We start from the raw sequence: 19,479 nt of genomic DNA on the forward strand, positions 1-19,479 counted from the left end.
GTCTCCGCGGGTGATACGCAGGCATCTGTGGACATGGGAGTTCTAAGCTGTAACATCTGGCCACTGCAGGTTTGATTCAGCAATTATTGAACATGGGAACGTACCCTAGGTGTTTAGGGAAGGCAAGTGGCATGAGCAGAAAGCTGATCTCATTTAACGCAGTCTATATTGTGTACAGTTTTATTGGCTATAATAAAATATAAAAATTATACGTTCCTGCAGTGACACCCTGGGCATATACCCATTTCTGTAGATGCCTGTTTATGAGCCAGTTGCAGCCTTCCATTTTTTTTGTGTGCGGGACCGGACACATATAGAGCTCGTAACTTTTTTTTTTCCGCCTTTAAAACCAGTCCTTATCACTCCGAGGTGAGAAGGACTGTGCATTTGCAGTACTTGCATAAGTTTTGCACCTATCCATAACATTCACTGACTTCTGATATTTGACGGAGCATAATTATTTTTTCTATTTTTCATCTGATGGCTTACATAATGCGTTAAACGTTTTGACATTGCGCTGAACTAAAGAGACCACTTCACGGTCCCGTTGCCTCTACACTGTGGCTTTGCAGAACCCAGAACTGGTTTAGTCCTAGTACTGCCATGTGCACGTTCTGATGACATGGAAGCAATACATGTTATATATGTGGAAATCTCCTACAGCTTATCTATCCTTTTATATTGTAGGTTTCCTGGACTCAAGCTTTACGAACAATAGTGAAGAACTGTTATAAGCAGCATGGTAGGGAAGATCTGTTGTATGCATTTGAGGATCAGCAAACACAACAGGTGACAACTGCCCATGGCATTGCTCACTTTGTGCCCTCACAGACTGTGGTACAGACGATCAGCAACCCAGATGGCACAGTGTCCCTAATTCAGGTACGTCTATTAACGTTTTAGTTTTTGTTTTTTTTACAGTTTGACAAATCTTACATAAAATATAGACTGAAGTAAGCGAAAGAATAAGCAAATGGGCCATCTACTAGGCACAAGTGAATATATGCACCAACTATCTTGTGTATACTGTATGTATGTTACGTAAGGCATTGAGTTTTGCTAAAATTTTATCAACCCTGTTGGCCTTTACACAGCTCCACCTTTTTCTGCTAACTCTGTTGTTACCATTTAAAAGGAACCGGTCAATAACGGTAGTGTCCAATCTGCAGGTATCATGTTATTGAGCAGATTGTTATACAGGCCCGGAATCATCATTTGCACGTGTTTTTTTTTTTTTTTGTTTTTTTTTTTGCCTAGTTTTGTGTCTTTTGCACCTACCTAATTCATTTTTCTATTTGTGCTTTTTTTAAAGTCTGTTTTCATACGTGTGCATCTGTATTACGGTTTTTTTTCCTGCTCTGTGAATGTACAGTAGATGTTTGTAAATTCCAGATGTTTTTTTTTTTTTCTGTTACGAGTTTTAAAAAATTTGCTAAATTTGGCACACCACTAGTCCAATCCTCTCCTGGAGCAATTTTCTTCACCTAATTCAAAAGTCGTATCTTTTGCAACTGTTTGCTCAAAAAGTCCCAAAAGCAGGAATACAAGCCCATTTGACTCTGCCAAATTCATGAATCATGTGCGTCATTTTGATAAATTTAGTGTAAAAAATGTCAGTAACCTACTATAAGATAAAAATGCCTTAAAAAAGCAAATGATGAATCAAAGCCATAGTTTTGTGAGAAGTTGAGTATAACCTGTGTTTTATTCATTTAAACCTCTGCTCTTTCTGAGATTTTCTTTCCAGTGGGCGGTCCAATCTGTGATTGATTTGTTATTCTCACAAACAAAATATATCAATTAGTCAGCTCTTCTGCTCTATATCATGGTGCCTGTAGACTGGGCTGCCATTTCATGGTGACAGATTCCCTTAAACTTTTTGCTAATGATTGTATTTTGGGTTGTTTATTTGTCTTTTTTCTATTGTTGGCCTATGTTAAAGGGAATCTGTCAATAGGATCAACTTTCCTAAGTGGTGTCTATGGGTATGTAGGTCATAGGGAGTTTAATATAATGATACTTTGATATCTACAAACCAATCCTCATGCTGGCACACAGCACTACAGTAAGAAAAACTGCTCCTTCAACCCTATCCAACCCCCACCCTCCCTTATCCTCCCTTCTTTCGAGATTCACTCTGTCCGTATCTACTTTCCCTCTAATCTCCTAATGGCTGTCTTATACCGACCACCGGGCTCAGTCACTGCTTTCATTGACCAATTCTCCACCTGGCTTCTTCACTTCCTCTCTGCTGACATCCCCACCATCATAATGGATGACTTTAATATGCCTACTGACACCAGCCAGTAGCCTCCAAGCTCCTGGGCCTTACTTCATCCTTTGGACTCACTCAGTGGTCCTCCACAGCCACCCACACAGACGGACATATGCTAGACATCATCTTCACCCGCCTCTGTTCCTTATCTAATCTCACAACCTCTCCCTTCCCCCTATCTGACCACCATCTACTCACCTTCTCATCCTTGTCCTCACTAGCCCCCCATGTCCAGCCATTACCACATCCTCTCAGAAACCTTGCACACCTAGACATTCACAGACTCTCTTCTACCCCTGTCCTCCATATCTTCACTCCACGACACGGACAGCGCCACCGCTTTCTATAACGCCACCCTCACATCAGCCATAGACTCAGTCGCCCCTCTCATGCATGGCAAAGTGCGACGAATCATTAGGCAACCCTGGCTTAACAATCTCACCAAAAAACTTCGACAAGCATCCAGGTTCGCGGAGCAGTGTTGGAAGAAAATACACCTGCCAGACGACTTCACTGCTTTCAAACAAGCTACACTTGCCTTCAAATTAGCTCTCACCTCTGCTAAACAGATCTATTTCACAAACCTTGTATCTTCATTATCCTACAACCCAAAAAAACTGTTCAGCACATTTAACTCTCTCCTCCTCCCACCACTGCCACCTCCAAATCACCTCATTTCTTCCGAGGACTTTGCCACCTACTTCAAAAACAAGATCGACCAAACAACGCAAAGCAACATCCCTGAAGGAAAGCTTACTCACCTCCTTTCCAAATCACACCTCACCACCTGTGCACTTGACCCCATCCCTTCCCACCTGCTCCCCAACCTCACTAACACGCTCATTCCAGCCCTATTCCATCTCTTCAACCTATCGCTATCTTCTGGTACCTTCCCCTCTGCCTTCAAACATGCCACCATCACACCCATCCTCAAAAAGGCTAACCTTGACCCAACTGCTATGCCCAGCTATCACCCCATATAACTGCTCCCGTTTGCTCCAAAACTCCTTGAGCAGCATGTCCATGCTCAACTTTCCTCCTACCTCTCATCTAACTCTCTCCTTGACAACCTCCAATCTGGCTTCCGCCCCATCACTCCACCGAAACTGCCCTGAAAAAAATTACTAATGACTTACTACCAAAGCTAACAGACAGTTCTCCATCCTCCTCCTTCTCGACCTGTCCTCTGCCTTCGACACAGTCGACCACTGCCTACTGCTACAGATTCTTTCTTCCATTGGCATCAAAGACCTTGCCCTGTCCTGGATTGCCTCATACCTTTCCGACCGCACATTTAGCGTTTCCCACTCCCACACTACCTCCTCATCCCGCCCTCTCTCTGTTGGAGTCCCTCAAGGCTCTGTCCTAGGGCCCCTACTTTTTTCCATTTATACCCTTGGCCTAGGACAACTCATAAAGTCCCATGGCTTCCAGTACCACCTGTATGCGGATGACACTCAGAGCTACCTCTCTGGCCCAGATGTCACCTCTCTGCTGTCCAGAATCCCGGAATGTCATATGCTCCTTCACCGCTCGCTTCCTAAAACTCAATGTAGACAAAACCAAACTCATCATCTTTCCCCCATCTCACATATCCCCCCTACCTGATCTATCTATTATGGTAAACGGCATCATGCTCTCTACAGCACCTGAAATCCTCTCCCTTGGGGTAACTCTCAACTCTGCCCGGTCCTTCAAACCGCACGTCCAAACTCTTGCCACCACCTGTCGCCTCCAACTCAAAAATATTGCCATAATCCGTCCCTTCCTCAGCCTACAATCTACTAAAACTCTTGTGCATACCCTCATCATCTCCCACCTCGATTACTGCAAAACCCTCCTCTGTGGCCTCCTCACTAACTCTCTTGCACCGCTCCAGTCTGTCCTCAACTCTGCTGCCCGGCTAATCCACCTCTCTCCTCGCTACTCCCCTGCTTCTCCCCTCTGCAAATCCCTCCACTGGCTCCCAATTCCCCAATGAATCCAGTTCAAACTACTAACACTGATCTACAAAACCATTCACAACCTGTCCTCCCTATATCTCTGAACTAATCTCCCAGTTTCTTCCCTTACGTAATCTTCGATCCTCCCAAGACCTCCTACTCTCCTCCACACTTATTTGTTCCTCACACAACCGCCTCCAAGATTTCTCCCAAATATCACCCATCCTCTGGAATTCCACGCCTCAAAACGTCCGCCTCACCGCCAGCCGAGCTGCCGCCTCACCGCCAGCCGAGCTGCCGCCTCACCGCCAGCCGAGCTGCCGCCTCACCACCAGCCGAGCTGCCGCCTCACCGCCAGCCGAGCTGCCGCCAGCCGAGCTGCCGCCAGCCGAGCTGCCGCCAGCCGAGCTGCCGCCTCACCGCCAGCCGAGCTGCCGCCTCACCGCCAGCCGAGCTGCCGCCTCACCGCCAGCCGAGCTGCCGCCTCACCGCCAGCCGAGCTGCCGCCTCACCGCCAGCCGAGCTGCCGCCTCACCGCCAGCCGAGCTGCCGCCTCACCGCCAGCCGAGCTGCCGCCTCACCGCCAGCCGAGCTGCCGCCTCACCGCCAGCCGAGCTGCCGCCTCACCGCCAGCCGAGCTGCCGCCTCACCTCCAGCCGAGCTGCCGCCTCACCACCAGCCAAGCTGCCGCCTCACCACGCGCACCCCCGACCTTCTGTCTCTTCCCTATTATCCCACAGAATGTAAGTCCGCAAGGACAGGGTCCTCTCCCCTCTGTACCAGTCTGTCATTGTAAATTTGTTTACTGTAAACGATATCTATTACTCTGTACGTAGCCCCTTTCTCATGTACAGTACCATGGAAATAATGGTGCTATATAAATTAATAATAATAACAACAACACTGGACGGCAGAGCTAACAAAGTTCTCTTCTGTTATACCAGCACATTTGTACTGCAGGTGTTCTCTTCCAGCTCACTGGCAGCCAGCATGGGGCTCCGGAGGGGCAGTATAGCAGAGCTGACATCACTGCAAATATGTTTGCAATGAGACAAGATTAAATTCTGCTCTAATCAGGCACAACAGAGATGCCAGCACTATGAGTGAATAACTCCTACTGCAAATGTTTGTAATAAGACAAAGTTCACTTCTGCTGTACTGTTACTTCTGATCTCACTGCAGAGCCGTGTGTGATTATGAAGGCAAAGTGGCAGTTGTTGCACATTGATTACTCCTCCTTTAAAATAAGTTCTGGAGGCAGATACTCCGGGTAGATCTGTATTGGTCTCATAGCTGTTAACAGCTCATTTGAAAAATGTGGAATAAAACGCTAGATCGCAAATTTAAAGTTTTAATTTTATTCAGCTCCCTATGACTTGCATGCCCATGAATGGATGGATTAGGTGGATTGATCCTACTGACAGATTATCTTTAAGCAAATACAAAGTCCTGAATTATTTATGTAATTAAATAACCATAGAAAAGGTAAGTTTTGTTTAATTTTATTTGATTGCAAACTGGGGTTACTTAAATTATTTACTTAAAGGGAACCTGTCACCCCCAAAATCGAAGGTGAGCTAAGCCCACCAGCATTAGGGGCTTATCTACAGCATTCTGGAATGCTGTAGATAAGCCCCCAATGTATCCTAAAAGATGAGAAAAAGTGGTTAGATTTTACTCACCCAGGGGCGGTCCCGGTACGATGGGCGTCCCGGTCCGGGGCCTCCCATCTTCTTACGATGTCCTCTTCTTGTCTTCACGCTGCTGATCCGGCGCAGGCATACTTTGTCTGCCCTGTTGAGGGCAGAGCAAAGTGCTGCAGTGCGTAGGCGTCGGGAGAGGTCAGAGAGGCCTGGCGTCTGCGCACTGCAGTACTTTGCTCTGCCCTCATCAGGGCAGACAAAGTACTCCTGCGCCGGAGCCACAGCGTGAAGACAAGAAGAAGACGTCATCTGATGAAGATAGAAGGCGCCGGACTGCGACACCCATCGGACCAGAACCTGACCGGGACCGCCCCTGGGTGAGTATAATCTAACCTCTTTTTCTCATCTTTTAGGATACATCGGGGGCTTATCTACAGCATTACAGAATTCTGTAGATAAACCCTGATGCCGGTGGGCTTAGCTCACCTTTCATTTTGGTGGCGAGAAGTTCCTTTTAACTCCAGTTAATATTTCCACACTTTTGTGCTATTTAATATATCTTCAGAGCTTATTTAGGTCATGTTATCCTGATGACTTTATCACAGGTCCTTCTGCACTTCTATGTTCCTGCCTGCTTCTGATTGGTCAATGTCATAGAGGAGGCACAAGTACAGCGCCCCCTCTATGAAAGTAACACCCACTTGAACCTAAAGTTAAATCATTAGGTGACAAAAGTGTTATTACTAATATCTCAGTAACTGAGATGCGCAAAAAAATGTTTTATTCCTATATGTAGTCACTATTGCATCCTTTGTCCAGTTAAGTATGAAACCTTTGGTGAAAGCTCCTCTTTAAATACTCTAATATAAAAAAAACTTGTCATTTGTTGAACTGACTAGATAATGTTGAGGAATATGTTCTGAGCTTAGTCTTGGTGAGATCTAAACAGAGTTCCTTTGTGCAATGGAGAAATTCTGAACACTTGTACAGTCAATAATGGCATGAAATAGCCATTTTCTTTGTTACAGGTCGGCACAGGGGCTACTGTTGCCACACTTGCAGATGCATCAGAGCTGCCAACTACTGTAACCGTTGCACAAGTCAATTATTCCACAGTCAGTGATGGAGAGGTAAGGTAATGATTTGCACAGAAAGCCAAGAATGCCCACACATTTGAGATAAGCATGTGTATGGGCCTTCAGCTGTCTCCCAGTGGCCAGTGTGATATTTGGGGTTCAGGCATGTTGGACTTCTACACACCCTGTTCCTAGCCATCTTAGAAAGCTTGGTGACTCCTCTGAAATGCAAAGGTTATTCCCATCTTAGCAAGTTATTGCCTATCCTCAGAAGAGGTGATGGCTTGCTGACAATTCTGAAATGCCCCAACAACTTCTGCCTTCTATTGCTATCCATTGATTCTTATTTAATAAAAGTAGACTTTTGCAATCAATTCAAAAACATATACCGTAGTTCAGAACTTCAGCTACAACTTTGTTGTGCCTAAACTGGATATTAGTTCGCAACTGGAAGAACTGGTGATTTTAGTTCCTGTTACTATTCCTGTTCGGTGATCAACAAATGTCATGTGAAGAATGTGTATATTTTATCCCAGTAATTCACCTTAATCTTTGGACTATAAAACACACTTTGCAGCAAGAAAGAAATCTTTTTAAAAAGTGTGTACGTTTTATTGTCTGAAGGCAGCCTCCTGTGATCAAGGAGTGTGCTGACACTTCGTCCTTCCCGGTCACTGAGAGATCTGGTGTGATCGGTGCAGGGGAGGAGAGAAAACTAGCATCACGTGCATATCTCTAAAGCTACACAGATGCAGTATGTGAAATCTTGTAGCAGCATCATGCTAAGCATTCTGGTCACCAAAAATGTTTTCCCACAGGTGGAGCAGAACTGGGCAACACTTCAAGGGGGAGAGATGACCATCCAAACTACTCAAGCTTCTGAAGCCACTCAAGCGGTAGCATCCCTTGCTGAGGCCGCTGTTGCAGCATCCCATGATATGGCACCAGGAGCCACTGTGACAATGGCTCTTAATAGGTATATTACAAATCTAAGGAGTATTTAAAAATTTTAGCTTGTTAGCTAGTATGTGGATCAATATCTGCAAACATATGTTAAGTTCAGCCCCTTTAGTCATAAGATTCATTATTGGCAAAAATGAAAACTGTCTTGTTAAGGTGGGCTGCGCTGCAGGAATGAAGAGCCTTGGGATTCCAAAACGTTTATTAATACTAACGCGTTTCTGCCCATACCAGCACCTTTCTGAAGGTATGAAAACCAAGTGTGCAGGGTACAACTGGAGGCTTTAAATAGATAAAATGGCTCCAAGAAGCATGAGAACAGCCCCCAGAGGGTAGGAGGAGAAAGTTGATGGGAAAAAGTGTTAACACCAAGAGGGTGGAATGGCTTATAAAGTAAATTTTAAAAAAATTAGAAGAAACTAGGGAAGGAGCTGGGAGAAAGTTGAAATATGATTGAGCAGATTGAGATGTAGAGAAGTATGATAGAAAGATGGGAATGTTAAGAATTGTGAAAGGAAATAAGTGGAAAACTTTAAGTAGTTCTATTTACTGCTTCCACTTATTTCCTTTCACAATTCTTAAAGGGCCACTGTCACCCCCCCCCCCCCCCCCCCAGCCGTTATAAACTAAAAGAGCCACCTTGTGCAGCAGTAATGCTGCAGTCTAACAAGGTGGCTCTTTTAGTTTTTGATTCATTTATTAGCTCAATATAGCGTTTTATAAATTGGCCACACATACCAGATATTATACCTGGAGGCGGTCCGAAGCGTCCTGTATGAATCCCCCAACTGCCGTCACTCTTCTCTTCAGGGCCGATGGTACCCGCCCCCTTCGCGTTGTTGCTTCTTAAATCCGGCGCCTGCGCTGTGCGTGCCTGCCTGGGGCCTGCGCAGTCTTCATTATCAGTAGCAGCTCAGATGCAGGGTGCCTGACTGCGCAGGTGCGGGCAGTGCGGCCGCCCTGTTACTGAATCCCCGCCCCGCACTGTGTTATTCATTATGCACAGTGCGGGGCTGGCATTCCTTGGCATGCGCACTGCGCTTGTCAGACGCTCCCCCGGTCCCCCGCCTTCCAGCATTGTCCGAATATACAGGTTTCATTGCCGACGTTTGGAACAGCCACAAAGAACGACGCTGGAAACCGGGGGAGCGTCTGACAAGCGCAGTGCGCATGCCCAGGAATGCCAGCCCCGCACTGTGCATAATGAATAACACAGTGCGGGGCGGGGATTCAGTAACAGGGCGGCCGCACTGCCCGCACAGGCGCAGTCAGGCACCCTGCATCTGAGCTGCTACTGATAATGAAGACTGCGCAGGCCCCAGGCAGGCACGCACAGCGCAGGCGCCGGATTTAAGAAGCAACAACGCGAAGGGGGCGGCAACCATCGCCCCTGAAGAGAAGAGTGACGGCAGTTGGGGGATTCATACAGGACTCTTCGGACCGCCTCCAGGTATAATATCTGGTATGTGTGGCCAATTTATAAAACGCTTTATTGAGCTAATAAATGAATCAAAAACTAAAAGAGCCACCTTGTTAGACTGCAGCATTACTGCTGCACAAGGTGGCTCTTTTAGTTTATAACGGCTGGGGGGGGGGGTGACAGTGGCCCTTTAACATTCCCATCTTTCTGTCACACTTCTCTATATATCAAGCTGCCTGCTCATCCTTTAACTTTCTTCCCGACTCCATTCTCCTTCCCTATTTTTTTTTTTCTTTTATGCACTTTATTAACCACTTCACCATCTCTGTTAACACTTTTTCATTGACTTCCTCCTCTTTAGGGGCTTTCCTCATGATTCTTGGAGAAATCTTATTCTATTTAATTCTCCAGTTGTACCCTGCACACTTAGTTTTTTAGGCTTTTGAGAAAGGTGCCGTTCTGGTGCAGAAACGTATTGGAATTAATAAAAATCTATTTGGAATCGCAACGCTCTTCATTCCCGCTGCTTAGCCCACCTAAACATGACAGTTGCCATATTTGTAATTATACATCTGGAGGAGCCATTTCCTCCAGCCACGGGGCAGCAGCGGCTTCTCACAATTATAAAGGTGTTGTGCTCACTACCATCACTTATACTTATCCTTTACTAGACTGTTATTGCCATATTTTGTGTGTGCTTGTGCCCCTCTCCAGAGCTTTCCGAGATTCATATATTGTCAATTGGGTAGATGTTTGTGTTTTCTTATTCATTCATTTATTATATTTTCTCTGTTTAGAGAAATTACCATGAACCAAATGTTAAGATAAATCTTCAGCACAAATGGCAACCTACTAATATTGGGAAATGTACCATGCAGTGTTATAACAGCAGAGGGTACTCTTAGGCTACGTTCACATTAGCGGCGCCCGCCGCAGCGGCGCCGCATGCATCATGCGCCCCTATATTTAACATGGGGGCGCATGGACATGCGGTGCACTTGCTTTTTGCGCCGCATGCGTCCCTGCGGCGCCCGCGTCGGGTCGCGGAGGACGCAGCAAGTTGCATTTTTGCTGCGTCCAAAATCAATGAAAAAAAGGACGCATGCGGCGCAAAAAGCTGCGTTGTGCATGTGTTCACATTTGCGCTGTGCGTTGCGGCGGCGACGCTGCGGCGCACACCGCAAATGTGAACGTAGCCTTACAGAAGGGAGGGGAGGGACGGCTGAATTTTGCTAAAAAAAAAAAAAAATCTTAACTGCAATATGGTTTTGTGTCTGTGAAGTGTAGAAAAATTTACATTATTGCATATCATGATCAAATGGTATTATTTTTTCCTTATTGACCCCTTATCACTAAATGACAACAATGTATGGGGGTCACCGCATGTGTAGCTGAGCTACCTCCTGTTGCGATAGAAGATGTTACATGTCCAGCATCAGTCTCAGCTGGAGCTGAGCTGAATGCTGCTGTTAACCATTTAAATGCTAATGATAATCAGACAGTGGCATTTTAATATTGTTTATCAGTGAGAACACCAGCTCGCATTGATTTCCTCCACCCCACACCACAATCTCTGGATATCAATGGGTTATGCCATGGCCCCCGTCGTCATTTGTGTACTCCTGTAAAGATCAACCACAAACTGATCACAGTATGTAGTAAAAGTGCTCAGACAATCGCAGGTTCAAGCCCCCTGAAAAGACTAAAACAATAAAAGAAAAGTTTTTAAAAATTAAGAATTTTAATCTTTCTATTTTACACAAATAAAAAAAAATATTCTTGGTATCACTGCCTCTGTAAAAGTCAGTCGTATCAAAATATAAAATCAAAGATAAAAAAAAACCTAAAAATTTAATTTTTCAGTCTTCACATCTGGCTATAAAAAGAAAAAAATGCAAAGAACATGTATAACACAAATTAATTGCAATAAAACTCTCGCCACCCAGAAAATACAGCTCTATTACAGAAAAATACACACTGGAAAATTGTTACAAAAATCCAATTTTGTTTGTTTTTAAACTTTCAAATTTTTTTTCAGTTCTAATAATAATAATAATAATCTTTATTTTTATATAGCGCTAACATATTCCGCAGCGCTTTACAGTTTGCACACATTATCATCACTGTCTCCGTTGGGGCTCACAATCTAAATTCCCTATCAGTATGTCTTTGGAATGTGGGAGGAAACCGGAGTACCCGGAGGAAACCCACTCAAAAAAGGAGAGAACATACAAACTCTTTGCAGATGTTGTCCTTGTTGGGGTTTGAACCCAGGACTCCAGCGCTGCAAGGCTGCTGTGCTAACCACTGCGCTGCCCTGTTCTTAACTACTGTCCTTAACATTGCAAATACATCACCAAGAAGGACATGTAGAATTATGAAAATCACATGATTGATAGACATGTTGATAAATATAAACACCAATAGTCACCCTAAGGAGTAACCACCATGAAGAGTTCCAGAGTAACAATAATTAAGGCTTTTATTGGAAAAACTTCATATAAAATGCCCAAGCACCCTAACATAAGGTGGAGGCTAGGTGCAGTACATCATTGGGTAATACCAGTTGCAAGGTAGTAATGTCATAATGATATAAAGATTTCAGTACATATTAGCTGCCCAAGCATGCCGACAATATACAAACAGTGCCAATGTACATGATCAATTATCACAGTAGTATCTACCTGCAGGCAGCACCGCGCTCCACCTCACCCCAACGCGCGTTTCGCACCGAGCTTCTTCCGGTAGATACTACTGTGATAATTGATCATGTACATTGGCACTGTTTGTATATTGTCGGCATGCTTGGGCAGCTAATATGTACTGAAATCTTTATATCATTATGACATTACTACCTTGCAACTGGTATTACCCAATGATGTACTGCACCTAGCCTCCACCTTATGTTAGGGTGCTTAGGCATTTTATGCATTTTATATGAAGTTTTTCCAATAAAAGCCTTAATTATTGTTACTCTGGATCTCTTCATGGTGGTTACTCCTTAGGGTGACTATTGGTGTTTACATTGCATTTGGAAGTGCCAGCTTTATTTATTTGGGACATTGGTTATTGTACTTATGTTAATAAATATGCCAATTGCGAAAAAATGGAAACCACTTTTTCAAAACATCTTAATTTAACCATAAAGTAGGGGTGACACGTGCAGAAATCTATGCCCTTACATGTCTTGGCATTCTATTAATGAGATTATTAATGGTTGTCTGAGGAATGTTCTGCCACGCTGAATGCACTTGGGCATTCAAATCATCAAGATCCACGGCTGGCAGCTACCTTTGCAATTGCCAACTATCGGCATCCTATGTGTGCTTGATGGGAGACAAGTCTAAAGATGCTTTGGGCAATGTAGGCAGCTCACAGTAGTACGATTACCATACGGCCTGATTTTTTTATTTTTTTTAAAACTGCTCCTGAGTCTCTTTAACCCCTTTCCGCTATTGGGCATAAATGTACACCGATGTTGGACTCCCCCTTCTTGGTGTGGGCTCTGGCATTTTTTTGGTCGCCGCAACATTTAAGTAAAATGTAATAACGGGAGATCAAAAGATTGAATCTGCACCAAAATTATATCATTAAAAACGTCAGCTCCGCACGCAAAAAATAAGCCCTCGCCCAACCTGAGATGGAGACGCTGTGGGTCTTGGAAAATGACGCAATTTTTTATTTATTTGTTTTTTTAACAAACTTTGGAATGTTTTTTCACCACTTTGATAGAAAAGAACGTAGACATGTTTGGTGTCTATGAACCCGTAATGACCTGGAGAATCATAATGGCTGGTCAGTTTTAGCATTCAGTGAACATGGTAAAAAAAAAAAACCTGTGGGATTGCCCATTTTTTGCAATTTCACCGCACTTGTATTGTTTCCCGTTTTCCCGTACACGATAGGTTAAAATCATTGGTGTCGTTCAAAAGTACAACTCGTCCCACAAATATAAAGCCCTCATGGCTGTTTTGACCGAAAAATAAAAAAATTATGGCTGTGGCAAGAAGGGGGAAAAAAAGGAAATGGTTAAATCACTGGTTCCACGGCTAAATCAGTTTAACCTGTAACACCCAACTATTTGTTACGTGCAATGAAAAATAGAGTTCTCCGACTTCTGTACTTTATACCACCCATCACCATAATCCTGGGAGTCCTGAGTTACGTTCCTTGGTGAATGCACACTTGGTCACCAGATCAATCTCTGGCTATCATTGCATACAAGGCAAAATTGAGACTCATCGCTGAAGAGCATAGACCTCCATTGCCGTCTTTCACTGCACCATGATAGCCTTTAAGAGCTGCGACGGGATGTCAATGGAACACCTGTAACTGGATGTTTCCTGATGGTTTGTGTAGACACTGTTTGATGCCTTGTGCTTATGTGTCATCCATTTTCACTTGCAGAACAGAATGTCTGCAGCAGTCATGGAATCAGTGGTACGGCCGTTTCATCCTAGTGTCCTAGGGAACATATTTCAGCATGACAAGACCAGGCCTCATGTTCCTTGTGCTACTTTGAGCAGCCTGCGTAGTCTAAATCTGTTACAATCACCTGCCGCATCCATTGACGTGTCTCCCATCAAGCACATCTGTGATGTCTGCAGTTGCAAAGTGAGCTGCCAGCAGTGACTTTTGATTTCTGTGCCCAAGTGTGTTCAGCATGTCAGAACATTTTTTAGATAAGAAATAATAACCCCATTGACGTCATACCAAGGTGTGAAAGTGTGTGAATTTCTGCTACTGAATGCTGACAAAATCAAGATGTTTTGACTATTTTATTTCCATTTTTTCCATCATTTGCATATCATTAAAATGCCTTCCGATCCAGTGATTTAAATAATTCAGCGACCTTTCCCTTCTTTGTGTTGCAATTTAATTTTCTTTTTTTTTAACTAAAGAGGATGTCACCTTACATAAAGTGCAGCAGGGCAGTCCACTGCTTACACTATGCCACCATGATATTCAGATGCATTTGTTTGGTGGTTATCGCTCTTCATAAACTTTGGTAATTTTGCATGTGCTATGCAGTAGGTATGCGCATGAGAAACAATCCTCTATAAAAGGAGTACATATTGAGTTACAGAAGAAAATGGACCTTAGACATTTCTTGAGATACTACTGGTACCCTCTCTTAAGAGGTCCCTTGACCACTCTACGACGACACATGATGACTATAATCCCCATTGAATGCAATTGAATGGCACTTCTGCTCCAGCCATCTCAATTAGAGGCTATTGGAGTTACTGAGTGTCGGACCTAGCGCCAGCTAGAACTTCCGTGTGTATATATAGCAAGAGTAAGTTATGAAAGCTGTCCATTACATTGTATGCGGACTGTGGCAAGTCATTCATTTAAATGTAGTGAGGTGTCCAGTGGCAACTCTAGAATCTACTTGTTATGCTCGCGCCCTGACTGGGTGGCGCGAGGGATTGTGGCCCCGCTGTTCGACAAACCAGAGTACCCTAGAAGGGGCGTGACTAAGTAGCTACCTTGGTGTTCACTGGAGCCTCTGATGGTGAGGTCAAGCTTGTGCGGCAGGTAGCTGCCAGGTACCACTCCGGGGTGGTGTCTGGCTGTGGCTGCTGATCCCACTGGGGGACGGAACACTGGCAGGCACGGCAGAGACACTTGGCAGGCGGGCACGGCAGAGACACAGGCAGGCGATAGTGATATATGGGAACAGGTAGAGACCGGTACATACTAGAAGAGCAGGGACTGATTCAGGGAGGACAGGAACACGGACAGGTGTGAGTGCTATATGGGAACAGGTAGGGACCTGTTCAGACAGTAAGGACAAAGGCCAACGAGGTGAGAAACGAGAGCAGAGCAGAACTGCAAGGAGCAGAGCAGGGCAGAACTGCGAGGAGCCGAACTGCAAGGAATGGAGCAGTGCGGAACCGCAAGGAACGGAGCAAGGCGGAGCTGCAGAGTGGGACCGCAGAGCAGAGCTGCAAGGTGCACAGCAGAACAGGGCAGAGCAGGAAGGAGTGACACAAGGGAAAACACAGCGGAATAGGAAAGGCTACTGACAGATACTAATGGACACAGGAATAGGACTAAGTTCAGACAGGGAACAGAACAAGGCAAGGATTCAGACCAGGGTACTAAGCCCCACTGGGTGGCTTGACACAAGAGTAATAGCAGGACAGGACCTGGCACCTCAGCAGCAAGACACTGACTGAGGAAGTAAGTTGCTCAGGCATTCCCCTAGGGGTGGGAATGCCTTAAGTACTTGAGGCCTCTTGGCAATTGTCTGGGAACACCTTAGGAAGGTGAACACTGACACTTAAAGAATCAGGAAGTGCCGAGGCCTCCGCTCTAAGCACACAGCCAGGAAGAAAGCAAAGAGCAAGCATTAGACTTGAGGCATACAGCATAGAGCCGGCATCAGACAGAACTCACAGCATGGCCCGGAGTAGTGAGTAAGTTGGTGTGTAAGGCAGGTGGGGATGGCTGGCCATGCAGTGATGCGGGCAGGGTTATTACACTACTTTTGGTAATTACTTATGATTTTTTTTAAATATGTCAGTTGGTGTTTTGGGATGCCAATATTGTATATTACAGCAAGGTCCGGCTCCTGTTGATACTGAAGTGATGGCTTATTCTAGCCATATGTCGTCATTTTTATAAGCTGAATAGCCCTTTATAGGGAACCTGTCGCACCTGTCTGATGTGTGGACAGCATGATATAGGGCAACTGAAGCTGAGCAGAATTATATATACGTTTGTGGGAAAAGATTCAGTTTAGCTTGTATTTTATGCATTGAAATCCCTGTTGTTTGTATCCATACGAGTCAAGTGGGCGGTCCTACTCAGTGATTGACAGCTATCTCTGGAAAGAACCGCCCACTGGACTCATGTATACAAACAGCAGCGATTTACTGAAACTTTTCCCACAAAAATTCTAAATCAATTTGATCCATTCCCCATCGTCTGTAATATCCTGCTTGCAGATCACATACCATTTTCACTATCAGCCTTTACTGGTGTCTTTCTTGGCATAAAGAAAACCTATGTTCATGTACAGGGTTTGCTGTTTTGTTTGCAGAGCTGTAGCTTTCCTATATGTAGAAGGGCTTATTTAATGGTGTTGTGTTTTTTTTCCCATGTTGATTGTCTAATTATAGCGAGGCAGCGGCTCATGCAGTAGCAACGCTGGCAGAGGCCACTCTACAAGGAGGAGGACAGATTGTTTTGTCAGGGGAGACTGCAGCTGCTGTTGGAGCGTTGACTGGAGTACAGGATGCCAATGGTAGGTGGTAGTTGGCTGCACAATGTGACATTATGGTTTAGGCCTCATTTTCACACATCGTCATCCATCTTTTTTTCTCCTCCAGGTTAGTTTTCTATGAGATTCTTCACATTCATCCAATGCCTCAGTTAGTGTTGAACATTTTAGGCTATGTGCTCACGATCAGGAAATAGCGTTTTGGAGTCCAAAACATTGCATTCTAATTAGTGATTATTATTATTATTTATTTTTAGAGCGCCATTTGTTCCATGGCGCTTTACATGTGAAATACGGGGCAAATATAGACAAATACATTAAACATGAGCAAAAACAAGGCACACGGGTACATAAGGAGGGAGGACCCTGCCCGCGAGGGCTCACAGTCTGCAGGGGATGGGTGATGATACACTAGGAGAGGGCAGAGCTGGTTGTGCGGCGGTTCAGTAGGTTCAGGATCACTGCAGGCTGTAGGCTTGTCGGAAGAGGTGAGTCTTCAGGTTCTTTTTGAAAGTTTCTATGGTAGGTGAGAGTCTGATGTGCTGGGTTAGAGAGTTCCAGAGTATGGGGGAAGCACGGGAGAAGTCTTGGATGCGGTTGTGGGAAGAAGAGATAAGAGGGGAGTAGAGAAGGAGGTCTTGAGAGGATCGGAGGTTGCGTGTTGGTAGGTACCGGGAGATCATGTCACAGATGTATGGAGGAGATAGGTTGTGGATGGCTTTGTAGGTCATTGTGAGGGTTTTGAACTGGAGTCTCTGGGCGATAGGAAGCCAGTGAAGGGCTTGGCATAGGGGAGAGGCTGGGGAATAGCGGGGAGACAGGTAGATTAGTCGAGCAGCAGAGTGTAGGATGGATTGGAGTGGTGCCAGAGTGCTAGAGGGGAGTCCAGAGAGTAGGAGGTTGCAGTAGTCGAGGCGGGAGATGATAAGGGCATGCACTAATGTTTTTGTGGTGTCAAGGTCAAGGAATGCGCGGATCCGGGAAATGTTTTTGAGTTTGAGGCGGCAGGAGGAGGCAAGGGCTTGGATATGTGGCTTGAAAGAGAGGGCAGAGTCGAGGATCACCCCGAGGCACCGGGCGTGTGGGACTGGGGAAAGTGAGCAGCCATTGACATTGATGGATAGGTCTGGTGGTGGGGTAGAGTGAGATGGGGAAAGATGATGAATTCTGTTTTGTCCATGTTCAGTTGTAGAAAGCGAGCAGAAAAGAAGGCTGAAATAGCAGACAGTGCGGGATTTTGGTAAGTAAGGAGGTGAGGTCAGGTCCGGATAGGTAGATCTGCGTGTCATCAGCATAGAGATGGTACTGCATACCGTGGGATTCTATGAGCTGTCCCAGACCGAAGGTATAGATGGAGAAGAGTAGGGGTCCTAGAACAGAGCCTTGAGGAACACCGACTGACAAGGGGCGAGGTGAGGAGGTGGTGTGGCAGAGGGAGACACTGAATGTCCGATCTGTCAGATATGATGAGATCCAGGAAAGGGCCAAGTCTGTGATGCCAAGAGATGAGGATTTGTAGCAGAAGGGAGTGGTCCACAGTGTCAAAGGCAGAAGACAGGTCCAGGAGAAGGAGGACAGAGTAGTGTCGCTTGTTCCTGGCAGTTAGTAGGTCATTGGTGACTTTAGTTAGGGCAGTTTCAGTTGAGTGATGGGAACGGAAGCCAGATTGTAATCGATCAAAGAGGGAGCAGGAAGAGAGGTGAGAGGACAGTTCAAGATGGATGTGTTGCTCCAGCAATTTGGAGGCATAAGGAAGAAGAGATATTGGGCGATAGCTAGACACAGAGGATGGGTCGAGGGAGGGCTTTTTGAGGATGGGTGTGATCTTGGCATGTTTGAAGGATGAGGGGAAGACACCTGTTGTGAGTGAGAGGTTGAAGAGGTGCGTTAGGGTTGGGATGAAGACAGTGGAAAGGTTAGGGATGAGGTGGGATTGGAGCGGGTCGAGCGTGCAGGTGGTGAGGTGTGATCTTGACAGGAGGGTGGAGAGCTGATCTTCTGTCATGGTGGAGAAGCTGGTTTTGGAGGAGCAGGGGTGAGCAGCTAAGAGGGGCAGTGGGCGCTGTGGGCCAAAGCTTTCTCTGATCGTATCGATCTTCTGTTTAAAGAAAGAGGCAAAGTCTTCAGCAGAAATGAGAGGGGAGGGAGGGGGTGCAGGGGGACGGAGTAGAGAATTGAAAGTGTTGAAAAGCTGTTTAGGGCTGTGAGACAGGGAGGATATGAGAGATGAGAAGTAAGTTTGTTTTGCGGCAGTGAGCGCAGACTTGAAGCTGGCGAGTTACTGCTTGTATGCGGTGAAGTGGTCAGCAGAGCGGGATCGCTTCCATCTTCGCTCAGCGATCCTGGAAGCCCGTCTCAGTTCTTTAGTCAGGCTGGTCAGCCAGGGCTGCCTGTTGACTGTACGAGTTTTGCTATGCGTGAGCGGGGTGGCCGAATTGAGTGTTGCTGTTATTGTGGCGTTATAAAAAGCAGCAGCAGCATCTGTGTCATGAAGGGAGGCTATGTCGGTAAGAGGGAGAAGGGACTCAGAGAGTGATTGTAAGTTGAGATGTTTGAGATTTCTGCAAGGGAGTTCGTGGAGTGGGGGTTGCACACTAGGAGAGGAGAGGGAAGAGAATGTCAGTAGGTTGTGGTCAGACAGGGGGAGGGGTGAGTTAGTGAGATTAGTAAGGGAGCAGAGGCGGGTGAAGACGAGGTCCAGCGTGTGGCCATCTTTGTGAGTGGCCTCAGAGGACCATTGAGTGAGGCCAAAGGAGGCAGTCCGTGATAAAAGTTTAGAGGCAGCTGAGGTGGAAGTGTCAATCGGTATGTTGAAATCACCCATGATGATAGTGGGGATGTCAACAGAGAGGAAATGAAGTAGCCATGTGGTGAAGTGGTCGAGAAAGGTGGAGATGGCTAGTTCTGGGGGGCGGTAGATGACAGCCAGCT

General features: G+C 45.6%; 1 protein-coding gene across 8 annotated transcripts in view; it reads left to right on the forward strand.

The window, feature by feature from the left end:
• NRF1 (nuclear respiratory factor 1) overlaps positions 1 to 19,479 on the forward strand; it is a 121,401-nt gene that overhangs the window by 76,965 nt on the left and 24,957 nt on the right. For 4 of the 8 annotated variants that reach the window (XM_077264413.1, XM_077264414.1, XM_077264418.1 and 1 more), the window contains 4 exons: positions 688 to 882; positions 6,890 to 6,991; positions 7,756 to 7,912; positions 16,432 to 16,572. In XM_077264413.1, coding sequence (XP_077120528.1) covers positions 688 to 882; positions 6,890 to 6,991; positions 7,756 to 7,912; positions 16,432 to 16,572 — 595 coding nt within the window. Of the gene's footprint in view, positions 1 to 687; positions 883 to 6,889; positions 6,992 to 7,755; positions 7,914 to 13,724; positions 13,801 to 16,431; positions 16,573 to 19,479 lie in introns of those variants that run through there. The other 4 variants (XM_077264415.1, XM_077264417.1, XM_077264419.1 and 1 more) reach the window with 2 other exon arrangements.

This window comes from Ranitomeya variabilis, chromosome 5 (genome assembly GCF_051348905.1).
Source record: "Ranitomeya variabilis isolate aRanVar5 chromosome 5, aRanVar5.hap1, whole genome shotgun sequence".
NCBI classification, from domain to species: Eukaryota; Metazoa; Chordata; class Amphibia; order Anura; family Dendrobatidae; genus Ranitomeya; species Ranitomeya variabilis.